We start from the raw sequence: 14,643 nt of genomic DNA, 5'->3' as shown, positions 1-14,643 counted from the left end.
TGATAGGACAAGGGGTAACAGTTTTAAACTGAAAGAGGGTAGATTTGGGTTAGACATCAGGAAGAAATTCTTCACCATGAGGGTAGTAAGGTGCTGGAATAGGTTGCCAGGGAGGCTGTGGAAGCCCCATCCCTGGAGGTGTTCAAGGCCAGACTGGATGATGCCTTGTGCAGCCTCGTCTAGTGGGAGGTGTCCCAGCTTATAGCAGGGGGGTTGGAACCTGATGATCTTTAAGGTCCTTTCCAACCTTAACCATTCTGATTCTATGATCTTGAATTACTTTGTGTGGGCAAACATACAGCAGAGATCAGCAACCAAACCGAGGCAGTTGCTGGTGGCTGTGGCCTGGAGATGGAGGAAAGGGGATGGCAGAGGCAAGGAGTCTCCCTGGGCCTCAATGGGCAGGGATGGTTCTTCTTGGAACCAGGGGCAGACTTTGCTGGTATGCAGCATGGTGGGTGATGTGTTTGGGGCATCACGCTCCTCCAGCACAAAGAGGGTTTTTAAAACACATGAAGTATGCAGAATGGCTGAGTGACGTGCTTGCTGCCCCCTCTCCCATAGGAACCAGCGTATTTGTAGCAACACGTGGCTTTTCTTCTACAAAACAGTAACACTAAAAAGGCAAAATAGGGGTGAATTAATTCTGCTATTTAATCTGACAGCCTGAAAGAAACAGAAAACCAAAGAAAATCCCCAATGGTTGCTCCATCCTACCCCTCCTCCATTCATGCCTCCTGCTTGTCAGAAGTGGTGCACAGTGAACACCAGGGAGGAAGGCGGTTCCCAGGGCGCAGCGGAGCCCCTCGCAGTGACCAGTGCAGGCACTGCTGTTCACATGGGTACACCACCAGTGGGCTCAGCTCCAGTTCTTTGCAAAGAGTTGTGTGCAAAGTGCAAGGAAATACCATGGACCATGCCAGGCACCCATCACAGGGACAATGGGAATTGAGGGTACTCAGCTGCAAATAAAACCAAACCCTTGATAATCTCAGCTCTTGCTGGTTTCTATTCTTGATTTGCACTTAAGAACTCCAAATAAACAGAGCTCTCATGCAACAACACTGCTCAACAGACAGATTTATTTTGACTGCTTCCTGGCCTTTTTTTTTGTTTTGCTGTAGTTTGGAATACAATTTTTTAAAAAGAGGAAGACAAAAAGGAATAGATACAGGAACCGTGGGTGCTTCCCTGTAAAAGCTGCTGATGTAATTCTCTTTGAAGTGAGCAGCAAAACTCCTTTGGAGGTTAATGAGAATAGGATCAGGCCCTCCACACTGAGCTTGCACTGAGAACAGATAAGATCTTGAATCATTCAGAGCCAAGCATGTTATTTGTGCAACGTAGGCAGGCTGAGTCAATCTCTGAATATTTTTAATGGGTGTCAACATGAAGTGTTAATTCCATAAGTCACGTTGTTTTGCAGTTTGCCTGTGCCTGCTCTCCAGGCTGCCTTCATGGATGGTACACATCCTCTCACCAGCTGTGAAAAAATGCTATTTCCAGAACTGCTGTGAGGAAAAAAAAACACTTAAAAGAAAGCAAAAAATAGGTCTTTTACAAAGAATTGGAAAAACAAATGACAGTAGAAATACCTGCTAGTCATTCAGATTGCCAGTACTCATAGAAGTAAAAGTAGCCCCATTTCAAACGAGAGAACACCTTTTTTTTTTTTTTTTAAAAAAAAAAAGACCCTAAAATCAAAACAAGTATTTTGTAACTGATCATTTTTGAGAAACTTATCTTAATGTCTCTGTTTTTCACAAAACTGAAGAGTGAGGAATTGAAGTCACAGATCCTTAGATAATGTCTGTCCTGCATAGTAACTATATACTCTTAAGAAACAGGATCAGAAAAACATTGAAAAAATTTTGAAGCCTGATGAAAAAGAACTAAGCGCTATGAACAACTTTTGGATGAGAAATCTCTATTTTCACTTTCCCTTTTTCTGTCCCCAAGATCTTCGTGAACTTCCTAATGCATCTTGAAGCCAAGATGAAATTACAACCCTCCAGAGGCCCAGGGGAGGCTCGCTATTGCCTCCAGCAGAACCGGGATTTTACTCTTACTATAAAGAAACCTTCAGAAACACTGGGCCGAACTGCCCCCTTCTATGGAAAATACCAGCTGGAAACATAGCAAAGCCTACCACACAATTTCCTTTTCGTTCTCCCCTGAGGGGAGATTTTTAATCTTAAACTGGAAAACAGGATCCAGGGAAAACTGGCGGAAACCTTGTGGTTGCCATCTAGAAAGGGCTGGCTCTGGTTTGGCTCCTCTCCCTGCCCTGCTCCCCAGCCCACTACCCAGCTTTGCAGCCCACTCTGCCTGGCCCTCTTATGCAAAGCAACGAATAGGGTTTTGTCTAGTTATGATTCATAAACATCCAGACAAAAGCCGTTTCCCTGTCTCCATCTTCTGTGACACTGGGACGTGTGCTGGAGGACCTTCCCATGGTTTCTGCACACACTGGGGAGCAGTACCCTTCCCATGTCTGAGTTACGGTGGCCTTCAGCTACTCTTGGCAGAAGAGACACCGATCCTGCACGGCCATAATTCCCAGTTCACCATCTCAAACCTGTCCCATACAGACAACCATCTATCTCCTCCTGCCTCTCCAAACTCTCCTTGCCCACACACTGCAGTTCCCTGCCTTCCCAGGCCCCCACATCCTTCTCTCTCCCTGCATTGTCCTCAGTACCAGGGGACAGTAGCCCCAGCCCCACCACTCGGGAACTGCAAACCTTTGTGTCAGGAAGAGAAGACTATGCTCTCTTTACAGTCAACTTTACAGCTAGCTCAGTTGCAGCTTCTAACTGGAATTGGTCAGATCCCATTTCCTGACCTTTGCAGCTGAGCACCATTTGCTTCCATGAACTTCTCTAACAGTGAAGTGCTCAATTCTACAAAATACTAACTCCTTGAGCATGTTGCAAATTTTTTTTCACTCCCCCCAGAATTAGAATATTTTTTTTTGTCATTAAGAAGTAACTAAATACAAGACTTGCAGTCTTTTGACAGAGGGATTCATGCTAAGTGACTAAGAACTCTCCCTGTTCATAGAAAATTAGACAGAGAAGTACTGAAAAGCTAACAAGTTATATCAAAATCTGACTTTGCGATGAACAAATTATCCTGCAATTTTTTCACTTATATAAATATAAATTTATATAAATATTTTGAGAAGCCCACCTTGAGGTTTTGTGTTGGCTTTTAAAAAATTATTTTATTTCCTCTTTAGATGCATCTGTACAAAAGTAAGCTATAAACTAAATACTCATTTTCCTGAAAACAATCATGAAGGTGTGATGGCACCCTTTTCTCCTCAATTTTATGTAGAGCAAATTTATCATAATGCATAATTGTATTTGAATTTGAGCAAGTGGAAAATTCTCATTTGCTCACATTATCCTCTTAGTGTTAACACAAGATCAGCTCCTTGGGGACAGTATCTGTGCTTATATTTAACACTAAAATGTCATGAATAAAGGAGCTGTCAAACAACTTGGGAGTAAGTCACTTCTCTGTTTGGACAACAATGATGAACGCTGCACAGTGAGCCCTCAAGAATAAATTGTGATCTGAATGAGTTATATTCTGGCAATGGTTAGAGCAAGGCAACTTCCTGTGAGGTTATCCAAGAGGGCATGGACAAGCAAGCAGCAGATTATGAGCTGTAGAAGGTCATCTGGGGTGTTGTAATGGCACATACTGCTGGTAACTTCCTCCATCAAATGCAGGGATTAAGAGCAGTCAGGACAGCCTCCACCCTAGGTAGGTGGAGAAAAACAAAAGAGCCAGCACATCACTTGGGCAGCCAGGAAAATGAGCCTATTCAGCTCAGCCCAGTATTGCTACTGCCAGTTCTCCATCCATGGAGTCTGCAGATTGCAAACATTACCTCTGAGGGAGGGCAACAGTCCAGTGCTCAAGATGCAGCAGCAGACATGGAACCAGTGGTGGGCAAGTGGCCAGGGAGGACTGACATGCCCTTGTCTTTCTCAAATGGACTGCACACTCCTGTGGCTATCAGTCCTGTCCTTAACTTCTGTAGTACTCTGAGCATGGTAGTGGAGGTCAAATAGGTTACCAGGAACAAAGGAATAGGAATTAACATGAACAAGACAACCAGTCAAATCATACAGCATCAGTGAGCCATACTGTCAGTCTCACTTAAACACAGCCATGGGATTACCACTGAGTCACAAAATGTAAAACAGTTATAAAATATCTGAATTACACAGATGATTATGCAAGAACACAGCACCAAGACATCCCATCTGCGGGATACAAGCCACTTTTATTTTTCCTTCACTCTTTATAATCAAACTATCCCATGAGAAATTACTTTAAAATTTGTGCTGTAGCAAGCAATTAATATTAGCCAAGTTATACTAGAACTAGACCAAAAAAAAACCCCCAAAACTGCTGTCCCTCACTTAAAGGGATCCTGGTGATACCATAACGTGGACAAGTTCCACCAACTGTGCTATGCTACTCACATATGGTAGCTTTGTATGCCAGTCTAGGATAACACTTTATTAAATGTTGCTGACTATAAATAATGCAACTATCCAAAAGACAGCTAATTGCAAATAAAAATTTATAGCTTCATTTTTTTTCTGAAGAAGCTATTTCTAAGATAGTCCATAAAAAATACTTTTCATGGTGGCTGACACAGCCTCCCAATGCAGTGTGCATCAGTTTTAAGGTTATTATGAAGTTTCCACCTTAGTGCAGTTCAACCACATCCAATACTTCCATGCACTGCAACAAAGCTTTGGAATACTTGGAAGAGACAAGGCTTGTGAGGTCTCAGTGTGGGTCTTCATTAAGTGTTGTCTCACTAGAAGACTAGAGTTTATTTATTCAACCTCAAGATAAGCAACTTAATGCTGATTTGAATGCAAACAAGGGCAAGACCTCATGTCTGGAAGACTCTCTGATGTGGTTGCACTGGAAGTTTAGACTAAACACATGTTGAGATCTGAAACAGTTGTCATGGCCTACAAAATCAGCATGTTTTCTTGAAGTATTTAGATATTTCAAAAGCATTGCCTTTGACTACACTACCAAAGTGGTATTGCTTTTATCTGGAAAATGTTGCACTTGCAATCACATATTGCTTGTTAAGACCTATTTTGCTAATTCACTGAAATCTCTCCCATATGACAGAAATGGTATTTACTTCTCTGTTTAGTGACCTCAATTGACTAAGTAAAAGTGCAGAGTGAACTTCAGCTGGAAACTAAATCAATTACTCCTTTCCTTTTTCTTATACAGAATAGTGTTATCTAGCCTGCTTTAATACTGTCACTGGGCTGCTCTCAAATGAGTATGTGGCTCATAATACTTGCGATGTGTTCAGCACCTAATCCTTGACAGGTTAGTTTGTCTGTAAGCAGTTATTTTACATCTTAAGGTGTTTGGGACTTTCTAAAACTCTGAAAAGCAAAGCCACAGCACTAATTTACCAAGGTTTGCTTCCTAAGACCACCAACCAATTTTTAAGACTATGGTACTATTTCAAAACTGATCAGGAGCTTCAGAACAAAGCATTTTTCTGGTGACACTCCCATGCTGTAAACACACAGGCAGGAAGGGGGTCAGTCCAGAAAAAAAGAAAACAAAGTTCCTTTTCTCCGTATGAGTGTGAATCACTGCTTAAGCCTTCCAGCTCAATTGATGAACAACAGAGGTAAGAGATTACAAACATGAGAAACCCCCACAGCTATGGACCAGAGAGCAATCCTCACTTCTAGTGGCACCAAGCAGGTAAGGGACTTGCATTTTTAAGTCAGTATTTACATTCAGAACCCATATGATCCATTCACTCTAAATTTGTACAATCTACACAGCAGTGATGCCCTGGTTTCAGCAAGAGCCAACCAACACAAATCTAACAGAATAAAAAGGGAGGATGCTGATATTCAGAACCGATTTTGCACAGTATTGTCACACAGTCCTGTAGTGCTGTCATTGGAAACATCAAATGGAATGCAATTCCAGTGTTTGAGCACTAGAGGGTCAATTTGTGATGAAAATAGAGCCTTACCTCAGTTTCCTTATTTTTGTAGGTAAGCATTTAACCTCTCAATTAGCAGCTCTTCAGCTGTCATGAGTTTTGCTAACTGAAGCTTCTTCTGAGGCCACGCAGCACTGGGATGGAGGAGTTATGTCACACAAATGCAAACTTTTTGCAAGTTTACCCTCAGTAATTTTAATCTAGCATGTCACACCAAACCCATGATTGCTTTCTGTGATCAGCTGCAGGGTGTACACCTTTTCAAAAGGATCACCATGTTGGTCTGGAAGTTGTCTCTTCTGACTGGGAGTGGCGAGAGACTGATGAGAAACTAGCCCGCAGCCCATTTTGAAAAATACTCATCCTGTACATATAAAGATGCCTCTTCTCATGCCTAATTGTCATCCCTTTGAATAATTAAAAAATGCAAATACTCTCAATTTTAATGAAAGAGATCCTCAGCACCACCTGTAATTATACTGGTGCCAAACAACATGCACTGCCATGTAGAGTGGGCATCATCCAGAGTGCAGAATTCAGATATACTTCTAGAAGTGTTAAGTTTCTGGGTTTTTTTACATCAGTGGCAAGGCCCACTAGATTGCAGCCTTACCACTGAATTAAAAAAACCCCAACACTTCTTAAAGTATAAGCATACACCCAAAATTTGGAGCATTACTGTATGAACAAACCAGAAATCCTTCCCTTCCCAACAGGATTTGTTATGGAAACAGCATATAATTTCATTCCAATACCACAAATTTGCGCTACATTAAAGAGCGTAACTGCTAGTGAAGGATGAACGGTAAATCAGCATCTCCAGTTCTCCAGGCTACAGCCCTCTTCAGGGAAACAGTGGTTCTGAGTGCCCCTTCATTTCAGGCTATAAATATATCCCATGAGAGAAAGCAAAGCCGTTGACTAAGGAATGCCTTAACAACTACTTCTAGCCCAGCAAACTTTGTTATAACACAGTTTTGCTCTTATATTGTTCTTCTTGTCAGGGACAAGAGAACTGGGCAACACTGCTTCTTTGTGTACAGTGATACTTTCTTGGGTAAACATGGCACATCAATTATACAGACTGTGTTGTGAAAATCCTACATTAATTCCATGGAGCAATGGATAGATTTGTTTTCAACAATGAGGTAAAACATTCATGATCACTACAATATAATATACACATGCAAAAGACATCCTTGTATTATTTTAATAAAGAGTCTCGAATACCATTATGTTTTGAGAAATAAAAGTATAAGAAGATGACTGCCACAGCATTCAGTAATGATTGACCTTTGCAAATTACTGTGAGAGTTCACAAGAATGATCAAACAAAAAAGCAGGAAGTTGCTATTTTTAATTATTTTTTAAATGATTGTATTGTGCTCTCTAGTGTATTTATTAAAATAACCAAGATTGAACATGGAGTTTCAGCTCTGTAATCTATGAAAAAAACAAAAAAAACCCCCCCAAAAAAACCCCAAAGAACTGAAGGGGATCCATATCTGCTGCAAATAATGTACTGCAAATACTAACAACATTTTACTTCATGTAAAAACAACAATTCCATTACTCACCTTTGAAAAGTATTTTTTAAAAATGGGTCCTTCCACCCCTACCATAAATACAAAGTGTCTGTTACAAATAAATGTGTTCTTCCATGCATAAATAAATCACATACATTCAGCTGCAAGGAAACAGATCAGTCAAAACAGCTCAAATGTAATTATACAATGACCAAAAATAATTGCACTGCAACTGGTCATTAACAGAGTGCTGGCCAGTAAAAATGTAAATGCTAAAATACCCTAAAAAACAGAAAAACCACAAAAAACCCCAAACCAAAACAAAGAAACCCAAACAAAAAACAACTTTGAGAAAAACATGCAAAACAGATATCTGAGAAAGCAGGAGCTACCTTTATGTAAAACAAACTGAAAATAATGAAAAAAAACCCTTGTTCTCGTCTCACCTCATGGGAGAATTTTTCAAGCTTCCCTTACTTCTCTATGGCTGTTTACACATAATAATTTGAAAGTAAACAAACCAAAACCATTTACATCTTCCTCCAGATCTACAGAATGAAATGTTGTACTAGCTTCTAATACTGGAAATCAGAAATCAAGTCTCATTATTAGCCAGTCTTTCCTAACAAACCCAAAGAATGGCACTTCGAACAATGAATTAGAAAAGGGGGAGAAAAAAAAGTGTAGTGTTGAAAGGTTTAATGCATGTACTTTCCATAAAGCTGAAATGCTTCCATGAATGTATCATTTAACTCTGGATTGACCAAACATCCCAAATTCAGAATAACAAAACTACTTTGCTCATTGAAATATTCTGACAATATTGCAGCATAGTCTGAGTGTCATTTTAAGCAGTGAGAAAATGTTTTTATTTAATAGGAAAGGGAAAAGAACGGCTAAGTTGAGATAACCCTTTTAACAAAAAAATATTAAGAAAAAAAAGAAAATTAAAAAAAAGAACTGGTGAGCTTCTTTCTTCTCCTACCACACAGCAGATCTCTTCTTGGATTACACACTACCGACCATACCCTGTCAGAGATCTTGAACAGTTTACATTACTTCTTTTGAAGGATTAATCTAGACTGGCCCAGAGATAAAAAACAAAATGCACAATGAATTCCTACACTGAATTCCAGCTTGCTACTGTGAACTCAACACAAGAAAAAAGGAATCCCACACATCTTGCAGAATATACACCGCTTTCACACAGTATTTAAGTCAGAGGAATACGTAAAGGGACAAGATAGTTTTGTACAAAACCTCAATTTATTTCAGAGAAATTAAAAATATGGTATTTAATATATATAAATTTCTATTCCTCTATAAATATAGATGATCTTGTGATAATGAACAGAAATAAATGCATACCAAATTCAAATAATTTTTGCATTTCAGGGTATGGTAGCCATAGATAATGTTTATGAACCTAAATACAGGCATTTGTAATATAAAAAAAAAGAAGTTTAAAACAATACAATCAGGAGAGAAGCATTCTGCTGTTTCCATACAGACAACTAAATATTCAAATGCAGCCGTAGAAAGTTACAATTTCATTTTCAATTATTATTTTTTTTGTATTAAGAAGCACAGTCCCACACACCCAGGAACATACAAGGTAGTAGACATACTGCACACTTGTTATCTTGTATTTGCAGTATGCAATGTTATCACTGCACCAAAAAAAAAGAGAGGGGAACACAACTGAAGCTCTTTAAGGTCTCATATCCCATCAGAGCTTCAACATTATGGTTTTCTGTTTTCCCTTCATTTTTACTACTGGCAAAAATCATCACACCCTTGTAACGTGTAATGAATTAAATGTCAATGAATTAAAATCCAGGGGAATGGCAATGGCTCCAGTGTTTCCCAAATGAAGAGCCAGCTTATGGATATAAGGAAAAAAAAAATAGTAATTCTGAATGCTGCATTTTGTTCCAACGAAGCCGTTTTCACCGAGGCCGCGTTTCCTGGCCCTCCAACCCCACCAGCAGCAGCGTGGCAGGGAGGGGGTGGGGAGCAGCAACCCAGGGTGCCCCTGCGACCGCCTCACCCCCCAAAAGCGGGTTTCCACAAAATGCAAGACGAGGGAAGCTCGGTACATCCATGTCCCCAGCCACCCCCTCAGCCATCGGACGTGCTACAGGTGCCGCCGGTTTTCAACCTCAACTCCCACAACAGGCCAACTCCTTTAACTATGCCGTGCATTTAGCTTTTTACAATGGGAAGAGGGCAGCCGGCAGCCAGTGCTCCCAGTCCCAGACACTGCTGAGGGCGTCTCCCTTCCAGAGGAAGGCCAAACACACCCTCCAACGAGGCCTGAATGTTGTTTTTACCACCCTCCCCCCACCTCTCCCCAGAAAGGGCCTGGCGGGTCCCCCCGCCGCAGCAGGGCCCGGCGCCGTGCCCGCCCTACCGCTGCGGGGCCGGCCGGGGGCCCATCCTCCCGCACAGGGGCCGGGGGCGAGGCGGGGAGCGGTGCCCTTCGCCACCGCCACAGACCTCCGGGAGCCCGGGACGGGGCGCAGGCGGGGGCTTAGCCCGCCTCGGGAGGCAGCCCTGGCCCTGGCCTCGCTCCTGCCCTGCCCCTGCGACTGAAACTCCAAGGAGAGCCATCGCAGAACCTGCGCGGGGCACAGGAAGGCGTGTGTTTTGGTTTCTCTTACCGGCAGTTTTTTATCCCGTCCTGCCCTACACAAAAAAAAAAAAAAGCGCCTTTTTCTTTAATATATATATATAATTAATATATATATATTAATATATATTAAAAAAAAATAAAGAAGGGGGGAGTGAGGAATCAAAATCCACGAACGGGTTAAAAGTGTCCTAAATAATTAAAAAGTGAGATTTTTGTAATTTAAATACAAATATACTTACAAAATCTTACAGAGGCTATTTACATCCCTCTCCCCAAACCTGCAGTGTGCTCAGTTCCTACAGGAGACAGCCCCAGAGGAGCAGGGAGGGCAGAGCTGGGCAGCCCCCGGCACAGGGCCCCCCTGGCTTGTCCTCTGCTCCCTGCCACCTGCAGAAGCCACTCTCGGTCCCCAAAGTTTGCCCAGGCTGGGTAAGAGGCTGCTTCGCCCAGCAGAGCCCCGATCATGGAGGGGATCTCAGACGGTGGTCTCGCCCTGCTTGCTGTTGGTGAGCCTGGTGTAAAACTTCCTCCAGGAGTTCAGGGTTTTCCCAGACCAGATCCAGAAGCCCGAGGTGATGCCCACGATTAAGGTCATGAGATACTTGATCATGAAGACGGTGAAGTCGGGGCTCATGGGTGGGTGGTGGCTGCTGTGGTTGTTGGGGCAAGGGATGGCGTAGCTCTTACAGCTCTGTGAGACCCAGCTCCTCTCCCACTGTTCCCTAAAAGCTTGCTCATAAAAATAGCAGGCAATGACGATGGTGGCTGGCACCGTGTAGAGGACGCTGAAGATGCCTATCCTCACCATGAGCTTCTCCAGCTTTTCTGTCTTGGTACCGTCATGCTTCATGATGGTCCGGATCCTGAAGAGGGACACGAAGCCGGCCAGCAGGAAGGAGGTGCCGATGAACAGGTAGACAAACAAGGGGGCCAGCACAAAACCCCGCAGGGCATCCACGTTGTTGATGCCCACAAAGCAGACACCACTGAGGACATCCCCGTCCACCTGCCCCAGAGCCAGGATGGTGATGGTCTTGATGGCTGGCACGGCCCAGGCAGCCAGGTGGAAGTACTGGGAGTTGGCCTCGATGGCCTCATGGCCCCACTTCATGCCGGCGGCCAGGAACCAGGTGAGGGAGAGGATGACCCACCAGATGGAGCTTGCCATGCCAAAGAAGTAGAGCATCATGAAGAGGATGGTGCACCCCTCTCGCTTCGTGCCCTGCGCCACGGTGCGGGAGCCATCCTCGGCAAAGCGCTCGTTGCAGACCACCTTCTCCTCCAGGAGGAAGCCGGCGATGTAGGCCACGGCCACGGCTGTGTAGCAGCCAGAGAGAAAGATGATGGGCCGCTCGGGGTAGCTGAACCGCTTCATGTCCACCAGGTAGGTAAGGACGGTGAAGAGGGTGGAGGCACAGCAGAGCACCGACCAGATGCCGATCCATGTGCGGGAGAAGCGCAGCTCCTCGGGCCCGAAGTACATGAGCCCATAGAGGCGGCCGGGCTCGCAGGGCGCCCCGCAGTCCTTCTCCCCCAGGAAGCGGTAGTTCAGGTAGGAGGGCACCTTCAGTGCCCGCGGGCAGGAGAACCGCCCCCGGGGCTCGCCGGACCCCGAGCCCCCGGGGCCGCCGCCGATGCCCCCGCGGTGGGGGTTGCTGGTCCAGCTCTCGGGGCGCAGGGCAGGCGTGGGGGTGCCGCGCTCCGAGGCGTTCTGCCCCACGCAGAGCTCGCCGGCCCCGTGCACAGGGAACTTCTCGCAGCGCAGCGTGTCGGGCCACTGGAAGCCGAACTTGTTCATGAGGGCCTCGCAGCCCTGGCGGGCCCGCTCGCAGAGGGAGCGGCAGGGCGGCAGGGCCTGCTCCAGCACCGTGCACACCGGGGCGTACATCGAGCAGAGGAAGAACTTGAGTTCGGCCGAGCACTGCACCTTCACCAGCGGGTAGAACTGGTGCACTTCCAGCCCTGCGTCCTCCTGGTTGGTGTGGCCCAGCAGGTTGGGCATGATGGTCTGGTTGTAGGCGATGTCGGTGCAGAGCGGGATGGAGATGGGCTGACAGTAGCCGTGGTCCGGGATGGAGATGCCCCGCTCGCCGTTGTACTGCGGCGGCTGGCCCCCGGCGGGCAGCACGGCCGCCCACACCAGCAGCAGCGGCAGCAGCAGCAGGCGTGAGCACCGGCCGCCGCCGCCCGCCCGCTGCCCGCCGCCAACTTCCCCGCCGCCGCTCGTCGCCGGCCCGCGCCGCTCGGCCATGCTCAGTCCGTGCCGCCTGCCCAGCCGGGCTCACTCCGCCCCGCCGCCGCTGCTGCTCCTCCCGGCCCGAACTTGCGATTCATGAAGGGAGCAGCGGGCAGGGACGGGGCAGCCCCGGCCGCCACTCGCGCGGCCGCGGCGCGCAGCTCTGCCCGCACCGGCGGCAGCGCCCGCCGCGCCTCCGACTACCGCCGCCGCCTCCTCCGCCGCCGCCGCCGCCTGACCATTTGTGCCGGCCCCTCGAGCCCGCGCCCCTCGCCTCACCGCGCTCCCTCCGACCGGTTTCCAGGCGCCCCGCAGTCTGCCTGCCACCGGGAGGAGGAGCCTTGAAACCGACGCCGAACTTTCCTGCGTAAGGGACCGTCTCCCAACGCCTCACCCGGGGGCGGGCGCAGGCGGGCGCGGGGCTGCCCCGCACGGCGCACAAAGGCGGCGGGGGCGGCGCGGGGGAAGGGGGGCCCCGCCGGTGGGGGTGGGGGGGCCGGCCCTGCGAGGGGGAGCAGGGGGGCGCGTTCCGAGGGGGGCGAGGGGCCGAGCTTTTTCGGTGGACTGCGCGGAGGGTCAGGGGGAGGCTGGGCCCGCCGGGGCGACTGGGCTGGACGGCGGCGGCGGGTCAGGGCTGTCCCGGGGGGGGTTTGGATGCCCCGGTGATGACGACAATTAAGACCATTGAACCGCGCACCTCGGCGGGGCCCAGCGCCCATCAAACTCAGGGTCTGCCCGGCGGAGGGGCTGCTCTGCTAATTTCGGCCCTGTTGACTGCCCGGCAGGGGCCGGGGGGCAGAGGCGGGCGGCGGTCGGTACTTGCAAGGGGCGAGGCTGGGGGCGCGGGGCGGTGCTGCTGTCCCGGGTCTGCTCCTGGGGGCAGCGAACAATCGCGGAGCGTCTTCGCAGAACTGAAATCTAGAAGATGGGTGTATTGTAGTTAACTTGGGGCGCAGTTTGAGGGTAGAGACCGGGCGGTAGAGAGGGTAGAGGGCGGTGTTTTCATCTCACACGGGCGAGCGACGGGACGCGAGTGGCCACAACTCGCTTCCCTCCAGAGACACTTTAAATATCTCGCTGCTGAGTTATTGCCAGTATTTTACATGCGTCTTCCTCCTATCATGCCCACAGCAGCAGGCTGAGATAGGAAAATAATCACAACAGGGTTTTCCCCTTCCTCCCTCTGCCCAGTGGGCAGCTATTCCAACTTAGTTGAAGATCAATGCAGCGTGACTTGTAAATGCCTCCCGTCAGGTTTTTTAAATACTCGCTATATTCTGAGGAGGGAGTGAATGGGCATACAGTGGCCGCCAGCAGTGGCCACTTCTTTCTGCGTGTCTAAAGCCCTGCTGCTCGTGCAGAATGGAGGTCCTGGTGGCGCTTCCGAAACGCATGGTCTGGAACGATGATGGAGGCTGAGTGGGGGATTTACTGGACTCGTTGGAATTCAAAAAGAATAATAATCAGGCTCCTGGAGAGGAGGAGAATCCTACCACATTCTCCAAACGTTCAGTAACTGAGCCTTTGCGTTGTGGACATGAATGTCCCCGTATTTGTCTGATGGTTAACGCTGCCATTCAGCTGAACGAGGCTTGAAACTTCTCCGGCCAGATGTCTTCCTTTTCTGCAGCCGGCTTCCATCCTCTCCACTTTATACGCTAATGAGCTGCAAAAATCCATTAGGAATAAGACAAGCCCAGCATTTATTTCTGGCTGTCACGGGTTGCAAGGGTTAATAAAAGACATCCGTGTCTCTTGGATAGCGAACAGATAAAATTTGGACCGTGCTATTTAGGCCACTTTCTTTCTCCCAGCAGTGCTGTCCCACATTCAAACTAATTAATAGCAAGATCTATGCTGTGTAACGACTGCAGGAGAGGGATCATCTTTAGAAATTCCACAACACGCCGATTGCTGATGTCCTCATTTGCTGAGGTTCATTGAGTTCTGTCAGGAACTCCCTTCTCAGAGAACCATAGTTCAAAAATTATATGCACTAATGATACCTTTTTCCATCTTCAGCTAAAAAAAGTTTGATTCCTTGCATATCATGTTTACAGTTTTAAGCTACAGATTTTCCTCTTCAGATGTACATCAGTAATTAAAATTACTAATTCCTCTCTAACACAAAGCCTAATTTATATTCCGCCCTAAATGAGCGTATTGTTTTCCTATTCATCCTAAAAGAATTGAACACTGGATCTTAAGATATGAACAAGGA

The 14,643-nt window shown here is 46.9% G+C and overlaps 1 protein-coding gene across 1 annotated transcript; it reads right to left on the bottom strand.

Moving 5' to 3' along the window:
* Positions 1-8,798: 8,798 nt before the first annotated feature.
* FZD1 (frizzled class receptor 1) lies at positions 8,799-12,739 on the bottom strand. Its single transcript, XM_051612196.1, has one exon. It carries the CDS (start codon positions 12,435-12,437, stop codon positions 10,662-10,664), a length of 1,776 nt encoding a protein of 591 aa, XP_051468156.1. The 5' UTR covers positions 12,438-12,739; the 3' UTR covers positions 8,799-10,661.
* Positions 12,740-14,643: the final 1,904 nt, after the last annotated feature.

This window comes from Apus apus, chromosome 2 (assembly GCF_020740795.1).
Source record: "Apus apus isolate bApuApu2 chromosome 2, bApuApu2.pri.cur, whole genome shotgun sequence".
In the NCBI taxonomy this organism is placed as follows: Eukaryota; Metazoa; Chordata; class Aves; order Apodiformes; family Apodidae; genus Apus; species Apus apus.
This window is presented reverse-complemented; position numbering and strand designations above follow the sequence as displayed.

Bases quoted from the DNA above. Each gene is read 5' to 3' on its own strand.
- FZD1 (XM_051612196.1), bottom strand. From the start codon at position 12,437: ATGGCCGAGCGGCGCGGGCCGGCGACGAGCGGCGGCGGGGAAGTTGGC.